General features: G+C 38.3%; 1 protein-coding gene across 2 annotated transcripts in view; it reads left to right on the top strand.

Annotated features, from left to right (window-relative positions):
- The window catches only part of ISOC1 (isochorismatase domain containing 1), a 6528-nt gene extending 3309 nt beyond the window's left edge, over window positions 1-3219 (top strand). Inside the window, exons 4-5 of one of the 2 annotated variants that reach the window (XR_663482.1) lie at window positions 1724-1924; window positions 2395-3219. Coding sequence is in view for 1 of the 2 variants with exons in the window: in XM_009321240.1 (XP_009319515.1) it covers window positions 1724-1870 (147 nt within the window). In the remaining variant the exon portion in view is untranslated. Of the gene's footprint in view, window positions 1-1723 lie in introns of both variants that reach the window. The other variant, XM_009321240.1, reaches the window with a different exon arrangement.
- The last annotated feature ends 7094 nt before the right edge of the window (window positions 3220-10313 follow it).

Raw genomic sequence — 10313 nt, forward strand, 5'->3', positions numbered from 1 at the left:
TACATCTGTTCTACTTGTTCCTGCGGTGTGGATGCAACACACTTTTGCTGCTTTCCTTCATCTGAAAGACTATGTTCTAAGAAAACATTTCCTTTCCCTTTCCTTGCAAATCATCCAGTATGCTTAGCACATGCATCTCTTAATTCCTACCAATCTCAAAACTATATAAATTATACTTATTCCTAGGAGTATAAGCCAATGCCAGCCTCTTCGACATGTTATGGTATGTTTTGCTTCTAAAGAGAAGACATTCTCTTTTTCCAATCAACATTTCTCAGAAGGCAAGGTTCTTTAGCAGTCTGTTTTTTCTGTCAATCCATACTAGTTAAAAGCAAAAACTTTGTATTCCTGGAGAGGTACACCTTGAACACATTGCCATAATATTTCATTTTGATTTTCCTATTTTTCTCTTTTGTATTGTATGTGGTTTAAACGAATGTGTTGTTGTACAGAGTAGGAGAGCTGGGGAAGCTTTGTTTCAACTTAAGAATATCACAAGGCTTGCTGCCATTATTGCAAGCAGGAAGCATTGACCTGAGTAAATGTATCCTAGTTAATCATTCTATAGACTGTAGTTACATATACTTTATTGGTCCCTAAAATTAATAACTTTCCCTGATCAATTGCTTTGTAATTGAACAACTAAACAGCAGGCATCTGTGTCTGCCCTAGAAAGTTTGGAGCTTCTCTTTCCTTTAGTAACTACAATTGAAACCTGTCTGAAGGCATACGTATCTCTATTTTCTGCCTCTTGCCCTCCCTTAGCTCATTCAGGACCCCATTAGATTTGGTGGAGCATGCAGCTGAGTAGCGGATGATGGAGGGAAAGCTGGATCCATGAAGAGTTTTACTGCCAAAGCATCTGTATGATTGCTGGGAAGCTGATGGGGGGCAGGGGGTGGTCAGCCTTTATTTATTTATTTATACAAAAGATAACTTTTCTACGTAGGCAACAACCACAGTCTTGAAAGTCCAGAAACTTTGCAGTAAGTCCTGTGGCTTGGGCTACATGAGGCATTGCTCTGTTTAGTTGCACACTTAAAAGATGTAGCAGACCTCTTTCAGGTTTGCTTTCTATGCAGCGATGCTTTTTATTCTGTAGCCTGTGAGAACTATCTTGGGAGAAACTGAGGCTGTAATGAGACATCACTTAAAAGGAGCTGCTGTTGTGCCAGTATGATTTCTAAGGTCTGTAGCGGAGCTTTTCATTCTGTCTCCTGAGACTGTTAGTACTAGCGTGCTATGTAGTCCAAAGACCAAAGTACTAGTACATAACAAGCCCTGAAAGAGAAATTGTTACCATTAAGTTTCTTGCTTAACACCTTTAGCTTGGATCTTGCTATTTTCTTTTTCCCCAGGCCTTTCAAATCTGCATGAGAGTGAAGAAAGCTATCCTTGGGACCATGCAAGGGGAAAGGGTTGTTAATACAAGAGGGGGTGGGTCTTCTACGTATTAAATCTGACATGGGGAAAGAATCCAGTCCAAGTAGAAAGCCTTATTTGTCATCTAGGGCAGCCTTTTTCCTCAGTAAAGTCTAAAAACACTCAGATTTCATCCTAGCTTTATAAATGGCACTGCTAAGAAATGCTGGAATGGAATTGGCAATACTTCTGTTAATGGGAGATATTTTTAAAAATACCATCCGTCTTTTTTACAAAATGTATACTCATTCACATTTGCAAGTATCTCACGTTATTCTCTCTCTGCTCTTTTCTCTTTCAGCGTCTTGCTCGTACTGGAATTATAGTTACTACTAGCGAAGCTATATTGCTGCAGCTGGTAGCTGATAAAGAACATCCAAAATTCAAAGAAATCCAAAATCTCATTAAGGCGAGTGCCCCTGAGTCAGGGCTCCTTTCCAAAGTTTAAAGAGGATGTGGAGGAAGCAGATCTTATTGTCATCTTTAAGGAGGAAGGAAAGCTGTAAGCACACATGTACACCTTCTTTCAGTCAAAAGTTTTGCAAAAGTGTAAAATTAAAAATTGACATACTTGTGCTTGCCTTAGCAAAATTGTCTGGTTATACATCTGGGTGCCAGTATGTTCTGTTTAGTTACAGCTGTCAGAGGCTTTGGGTACCATAGAACCCTTTTGTTGTCAAATTTCCTTATTTATTTAAAAAAAAAAATTAACAGAGGTGCCTGCTAGTCTATACTATACACTGATTGTAACAGCTCCAAAAAGTGCAGATTTCTGTGACACTTCTTGATTGTGCACTTTGTAAAAGCGTTCTGTGATGTTCTGTTTTACTTTTGTATTAATGGAAGATAATTACGTATTGGATAAATGTGATGTTATACGCTTTAATGTTGTACGTAAATGAAGTATTTTAATAGGGCATAAGTTAAAACTGAGTAAGATATATGGACTACATGTGCGCTTTTCTTCTCTAGGATAAAATTTAAGTGCTTTGCTTCGTAGACAAGACACAAAGATCAAGCAGCAGCTGATGTTTGATTGCTCTAGGTAGCTGAATCCTGCATCATGACTTTCAATTATTCTGAAATTGACTGCCCAACCCTGTACTTCACTTAAGTGTACACAAACAGAAAACTGTCATGTAGTGAGTTCTTTATAAACAACTGGTGTAAAGTCCTTCAGAACTAGCAGATGATTACCAAAACTTTAAATAAATTGTCAATGCTAAGGATGTTAAAGAACAAAAGCTTTTCAGCTTCGAGTGCTGAATCTACTACTGTATTTAGATTTATTTTGGGGTTCTTTACCCCATTTTAGTTAGACTGAATAATTCCATCTGATTTACTCATTTGGCCAAGCGAGCTTTGAAAGAAACCTCAACTTCTCTAGGTTTTTGTGGGTTTTTTGTGGGCTGCAGTTAGGTGGAGTTTGAATGGAATCTGGCCTAAAAGCATTCTTCAGAAAAATAGCATCTTTAACTTAATGTTATATATATTTTCTATCTAGAACCAATCTTTTAACACTTGATTGTTCATAAAGGCACTCTTCCTTCATATTCCAGTGGTTTAAACAATGTTGTATAAAGTTTACAGTGTGACTGAGACATTTATTTTTTTTAAAAGAGTACTAGAAGACGTCATACTGAACACTGATCTTTTTGGTAGAAAACCAATTATAGTACATGTATTGTTTTAAATTGCTTATTTTCCCCACAAGATGGCTCTAGAAGAATTGTTTCAGAAAGTTATAACCTTTATATGTTCAAAACAAATAAATGTTAACATTTGCTGTCTCTCTTACGCTTGTGATATTTACTGAAGAGCAAATCCTGAAAGCTGTGTTTGCCATGGACCTTATTCTGTTTTGTGCAGCTGTGGAATTTCTATAGATGTCATGGGAATTTTGTATAAAGATCAAGGGTGGATAATGTCTAATAATTCTTGTCTTCTGCATCCAGTTACAGTGTTACTTAGTACTCCAAAATATGAGGAATGAGCGTTATACTTCAAGTTGGAGGCAGGGATGCAAGTTGAGTTGAAGAAACATTGTCCTATATCACTGACCTACTTTTTGCCTTCTTTTCTGGTATATTAATCACATTGCCTAGCAGTACAAAGACCACTTACATAAATCAACAGCTGTGCACAAAAATACTATAAATTTCTTATGAAATAATAGTTTTATTGTTTTCTTACCTTTATGTGTTGATGGTACCTAGAGTTAGTAATTGAAGGAAAAATTATAACAGTTTTTTTACACGTGTTTATTTTTGGAACAATATCGATTTCCTCAATAACAAATACATGGGTTTTTAAGAGATAATTGTAAATTAAATAAACTAAAAATTTATGGTTTTTATACAAACATAAATTGGAGGACAGATGTCACAAGTTACTTTGCATACAATCCTTTCCTAATTAAGGTTTTTACCACAAGGGGAATCATTTGGTAGCAAGATGGCACTAGGGAAGAATCTAGAAAATACATTGATATTCTCTGTGATGATTTTTTTTTTTTTTGGTATTTGCATAGCCTTCTGTGGCAAACTAGATTTTTGTCAAGGTCATTAATTTGTGGTTTTTTCCATAAGCTTAAAAAATAAGACTGCAGAAATACCCAGTGTTACACTATAAAACTGAGCTCTTAGGTGTGAATTTAGGGGCAGCATGATTGAAGTCTTTCTCCTTCATTAGATGGGTGCGTTAATCAGCATCACATGGATCATTCAGATGAGATAAGTGTGTGTGTTTAAAAAGAAGAGTGCCATATTTCTCTTACATAAAGTAAGTTTATTCACAGGAGAGAATTTCCTTTGCTTCTTCATGCTCTCACTCATCTGTATTTCCTGTTCTCTGGCAAGCGGTGTTCCCATGCAGTAGAACAGCAGAACTGAGCTGTGTGAGAAGAGGTCTGCAGGCTGTTGCATTATCTAGTGTAAGTACTGTTTTGCCCTGCAACGATGTGAAATAAATTAACTAAATAACACGGAGGAGAATTGCTTAGGAGTATACTCAGGTGATTGTGAGGAAGCCTAATTCATCACTGTCTAAGTGTCAAGCTGTCCTTTATTTGAAGGCTTCACCACAGCTATAGCTAAGCAACACAATTGCCACCTGCTGTAGGTGGCTTCGGTGTAATTTCTCTTTCCTTGGGGAAGCAGAAAGACAGCCCTTGATGGAGAAGGCTGGTTTATTTTCTTCGGTAGGTGCAAAGTTGCTGATGTGTTGTTAGCCTCACTAGAGTAGCTAGTGTATAAATCCTACACTAAGTATAATAATAGGCATGTGCGTGATTAGTTTCTATCTGCTAAACCCTTACAAAGATGAGTGCTTTTTTTCTTACTGGGACAGTTTGGGTTTTGAGTTTAAAATATGATCCTGTCTATTCACAGAACCATGGTCCTTCTATTATTTTTCCACCTGTGTGATAATTTTGTATGGACTAAACTAAGTAATGTCTCCATTACCCTTTGCAAAACCTGAAAACGGGGAATGGATACAAAAATCAGCTGTTGCTAGCCAATGTTTTCTGTTATGGTCATCACAAATGGCTGGAGAAATGATGCCATGGGACTGCTTCACCATCATTCCTGCACTTGCCTGACAGTAGTTCTCAGGCAAATGTGCACTTACTCAATAAGCAGCATGATTTATTTAAGTTTCCTATTGGACATCAGGATGGTGCCCTCTCCCTCATGCCCCCCCCATATTTATTACATTACCTGAACAATGACATTAATCTTTCAGGAGAGAAGAATTAAGATCAAGCTTCTCTTTTTTATGTGAGCACTCTTTTTTTTTCTTTTAGAAGCCTCATAGATTTTTTTGGTCAAGATTTTTGTTGAACTGAAACTCTTCTACTGCTACAGATTTGTTCTGCTATGTAAGAGATGAACATTCAATGCTTTGTTGCTTTAAAAACTTTGTTTCAATTAATCATGAAGTAATAGCTGGAGCTGTGGAGCCCTGAAGAAAGGCAAATGATATTAAGGAGGATAAAGGCTTTTACTTTGATAAGCGGTGATGCCAACTAGTACTGTTACGTAGTTTACTTCAGAGTATTTTCTACCATATTAAGTGCTATGGCAGAGACAGAAGATGTCAGTGATTTCTAGAATCTGGGGGTTTTTTTCCCCTCTGGGAATAAATTAGAGATAAACTATACTAGATGGGTGTAACAGATGTCCTTCAGATAGGTTTAGAACATCTGCTCTGCATATGGGCTATGGCAGGAAATCCTTGAAAAAAAAGTTCTGGTTTGATTATTCAGTGCTGGTTTCTTCTTAGTCTCTGAATGGAATACTTTCATGAAGCTGTTTTTAGACCTTTCTGTAATCTCAAGAAGTGCTTCTGGTACAGCAGAGGTTATGATTAAAAGTATGCTGCTGCTTTTCTTAGGACAGAGCTAGAGATACATATATATATATAAAGATAAGGTAGAGAGTGGGGTCTGGTCTTTCATTACTCATTTGAATTGCATAACTTAGTTTTTCATATGAGATAAAGGAATATTTGCAAAGGACTACTGTGAATAGAAGGAATTTATTAAGTATTAGCATGCTTAGGTCAGCTCAATAGACTTACTAAAACCGCCAGGGTTGGCAGCCTTCCTGCTACTGACAGCATTAGGCTTTGCTTTAATGAAACCCTTTTATCTGCTCAAGAGAGAAGATTGAGCAAACAAATGAAGAGAGCAGTTAATAGAGAATAGATGGTGAAGTACAAAAGCAAAATGGGAAAGAAAATTTGTTTTCTAATTATTATTGTTTTTCTTTTTCCGTGGGGATGTTAAGAAGCTGGAACACTTATTAACATAGAATTCATACCTTAAGTTTGCAAAAACTGAGTAGGTCACAGCAGTCCTTGCCTCTGTCTTGCTGTGCACTTTATTCCCTTCCTGGACTGTTTTTACCTTGTTTTCATTACTTTACAACTGTCCAAAAAGCAGCTTTTTGGCTCTGTGTCATGGTTTAACCTCAGTCGGCAACTGAGCGCCACACAGCCGCTCTCTCACTCTCCTCCTTCCAGTGGGATGGGGGAGGGAATCAGGAGAGTAGAAGTGAGAAAACTCGTGGGTTGAGATAAAACCAGTTTAATAATTGAAATAAAATAAAATTATCATCATCATAATAATAGTAAAGTAATAATAATAATACACAAAGCAAGTGATGCACAGTACAATTGCTCACCACCCACCGACCGATGCCCAGCCAGTCCCCGAGCAGTGGCCCCCCCGGCCAGCTTCCCCCAGTTTATGTACTGAGCATGACGTCACATGGTATGGAATGTCCCTTTGGCTGGTTTGGGTCAGCTGCTGGGTCTTCCTAGTCAAAATCCATTTATCCAAGGAATCAAAGGATTACCATGTCATCTGCCAGCAACTTCAAGGCTATTTCAAGACCCTTAACAGGAGAAAGACAATCTAAAATTGGGTTAACAATGCCATACAGGAAAGTGTTATCACTGAAACATGGTAAATATAGATTTATGCTCTTGGTGCCTACTGACTCAATACTCAAGGTGCCATCACTTGTGAATCCCATGCCCTAAATACCATAAAGTACCCTCACAGTTCTATTAGTGTTTAATAGACGTGTTTGGGCTGGTAAGTATGATTAAAATGAGTAGTTTCACTAAAATTACTAAAATTACTAGAAAAACACATCACAGGAGATGTATTACTCATAATCTGTTAAGACCATGCTAACCAGGTAGACTAGACTATTATGTTGCTGTATAAAGCTTCCTTACACAAAAGAGAATCTTTTGTAAAGACTGTAACTTGTACTTCTGCAACTTCTAGTGCAAGGATTAGTATATTAAAAATGCCAAGGTAAGTAAATCGTTAAATAGGTAAAATCTCACTCCCATGTACTATATGGGAGTCTTACTGTTTAATTCAGCAGGCCAGGCTGTCGGTCTCCGTGTTTGATTGGAAATGAGCTGTTTACTGAGCTCTGGTGTAGTAACATGGAGCTGAAGCCCAGGACGGGGTTCTGCGCTCTGCTGGGACTGAGGCAGCCGGCTCTGATGGTGCTGCTAATTCCACCCTGCTCTGGTTTCTCTGGTAAGTCCTGACATACTGATTAACTGTGAGTAATGATGAGGTGGATTCTGAGTAGCCTGCTGCAAATAGGTATTACATGGAATAAGTTTTAAGTTTTCGTACAATAAAAAGGAATTTGATATCCTGCCGTGTCAAGGAGCTGAGGGGAAGTGTCTGCTGTTGTGAAACTAGGTGGGATATACTTCAGATACAAACTGCGAATGAAAAGTGTATCTCTAAAGTTCAGGATTTTCCTTCCCCCTGCCTCCCCCCCTTTGACAATCACTCTCCCTCTCCCAAAGTTAGAAGTAGAAGGGTTTTGCTTAAAGCACAACAGGAAAGGAAGAAGAATCTGATTTAATCTGCATCATGGTCAGATTCAGGCCATGAATCCATTACATTGCTGTTACCATTGAATAGTATATATCGTAAACCTGCTCCAGTATAGTAAGCTACTCGACAGTGTCCATGGGTGGCTGTGACAAGAAGTATCAGTGCCAGGACCATCCAAAGGCTCAGAGTAGGCTTTGCCAGCTCCAGGAGACAGACCTTCGCAATGCACTGTATCAGTCACTCTAGGGAAACATTGCAAGAAGCCTGTGAGAACAAAATAGTAGATTTCCTCCTAGGAAGCAGAAGTAGTTGAATGCTTAGATGTATTTCTCTCTACTGGGGCAACATTAAAGGGAAGACAGGCTAAAGTCTGCTAAGGAACCACTCTTCCTGCCTCAGTGATAAACATCTCCTCTCACAATTACGTGGAGGTTGAGCAAAAGGCTGAGACTGAAAAACTAAAGAAGAGCAGTTTTACTGTTTCAGACAATTATTTTATTTTAATGAGTACCCAGGAGGATACTCAAGCAATCTGCAGGAGGGGTTGCAACCAGCAGTGCATGACAATTCTAAGTCCCACACTAGAGAAATATTGAAGATTTACCAAACTCCAGTCTATAAAATGAGATAGGGTTAGACAATTTTCCTAAAAAGCCATGATTTGCAAGGATCGCTGTATTCTATTAAATGCTTGTCCTTAATCATATATCCATGAAACATGATTTCTCCTATAAATAGTGTCATCATTTCTTTCAGAGTGGCATATTTTAGTACATTTTTTAATTTCTGAATATTAAAAGTGATGTTTCTATTGTTATTAGTTTAAAACAATTGGGTAACATACAGCAGGTTTACATAGTGGATTTTCTGGTGAGGATAGCTAATGTGGTCTCCTTATAAAAATATATTTTCATATTAGAAAACCTCTGTATTTCATACTTTGCATATGGTAAGAAGAGTGGCAGTAGCTGTGTTCCACATTGTTCATTAGCTAAAATCCATGCACTCCTAGTGGAACACTGACTAACAGAAGGTGAAGTGCTGTGCAAAAGTGATTTCCTCTGTGAAAAACCTGTTCTAAGCATGCGAAGAGTGATGATAGAAAATATTTCTTGTAATGCATTGCGGAAGAAGCTGTTTAGGGTGTGTTACAAAACAAAACACAACACCCTGCAGGGATATACATTGTAGCAATGAAGGTACAATAATTTGAAGGTGGTTTAAATAAGCCTTTGAAGGTGACTCTTTTTTCTCCATGCTAGGTTAGCTCAAGTAGATTATCTGTATTTCTATTGCTCATCATCAATAATTTCCATTATTCAGGAAATAATTTCTGCATCATTTATAACTTGGGCTCCAACTAGAATTTAGATCATGTTTTTTAACATCACCAGTCTTGAATGGAAACTTCAGATTTTCTCAACATGTGCCTTCAGTACCCTTTTATACTGGCATACCGACGAGAGTCACAAAGGTCAACTGTGATTTGAGACAGACGGATTGCCCAATCCCTGGGCGCTCGGGTCTGGGCTGGCACAGGCTATTGCAGCTTTACATGATGTACTTGCTGACAGCATGGTGAGAGGCACCAGTGCTGCACAGCTGAGCCAGCGAGCTCTGAGGTAGCTCTGGTCCAGCCGCTGGTGCAGAAGTGTGTCTGAGACAGATACCACGTAAAGTGGACCAAGCTATGACATCTGAGCAGCTTCTGAAATGACACAGCTCATATCCTGCTGACTGAGAAGAGTCAGCAATGGGGCCTCTCTGAATTATATGCCTATAGAAAAAGATGGTTAGGGGCTGAATTTGTTCAGCCTCTTGTTGTTCTAAAAGTTCTCTTGTTGTCTGCTCTCCCAAGATAATACACAGGAGATGACTGCTAAATGCATTGCTTACATCTTGACACTCTACATTTGAAAAAACATGTTCCGCTCCCAAATGGGATCTGCTGGCAAAGTGGAATTTCGGGGGTCAGGTGTGGCACCAGATTTTTATTGTATTGCACTACTTTAAGCTCCTTCAAAACTTTGGTGATACGCAAGAGGAAATTGCTGTCATTTCTGGTCAGGTGGAACAAGTATACACAGTGGAAATTGTTGTAGCCAAAACTTAAAAGTATCTATTGGCATAGAAATGGTAAGAAGTTCTGGTATTATATGCTTATTTATTTCATATTTTAAATCTTAAATGGAATTTTGTCATTGAGTGTCAGAAATCCAGGATATGCAAGTGTACGTCAGATAGAGTAGAACAAGGGCAGTGCAGGATTCAAAGCCAAGTACCAGTGGTGTCTTACAGCCATTAGCAGTGTAATGCACTACTTACATACTTGACTAATTTGTCCACAGAAGGAAATTGATGTGAAGTGAGGAAAAGGTATGAAGTAAACGTGACTTTACAGTGATATTCACACAAAATAAACGTTCTTAATGAAACCCCATTGTAATATTGTTGGTGCCTGATGCAACCCCCTGCCCCCATAAATACTTTCCATGAATGCGTCTTCTCTTTTCTT

This window comes from Pygoscelis adeliae, unplaced genomic scaffold, assembly GCF_000699105.1.
Source record: "Pygoscelis adeliae isolate BGI_AS28 unplaced genomic scaffold, ASM69910v1 Scaffold73, whole genome shotgun sequence".
NCBI classification, from domain to species: Eukaryota; Metazoa; Chordata; class Aves; order Sphenisciformes; family Spheniscidae; genus Pygoscelis; species Pygoscelis adeliae.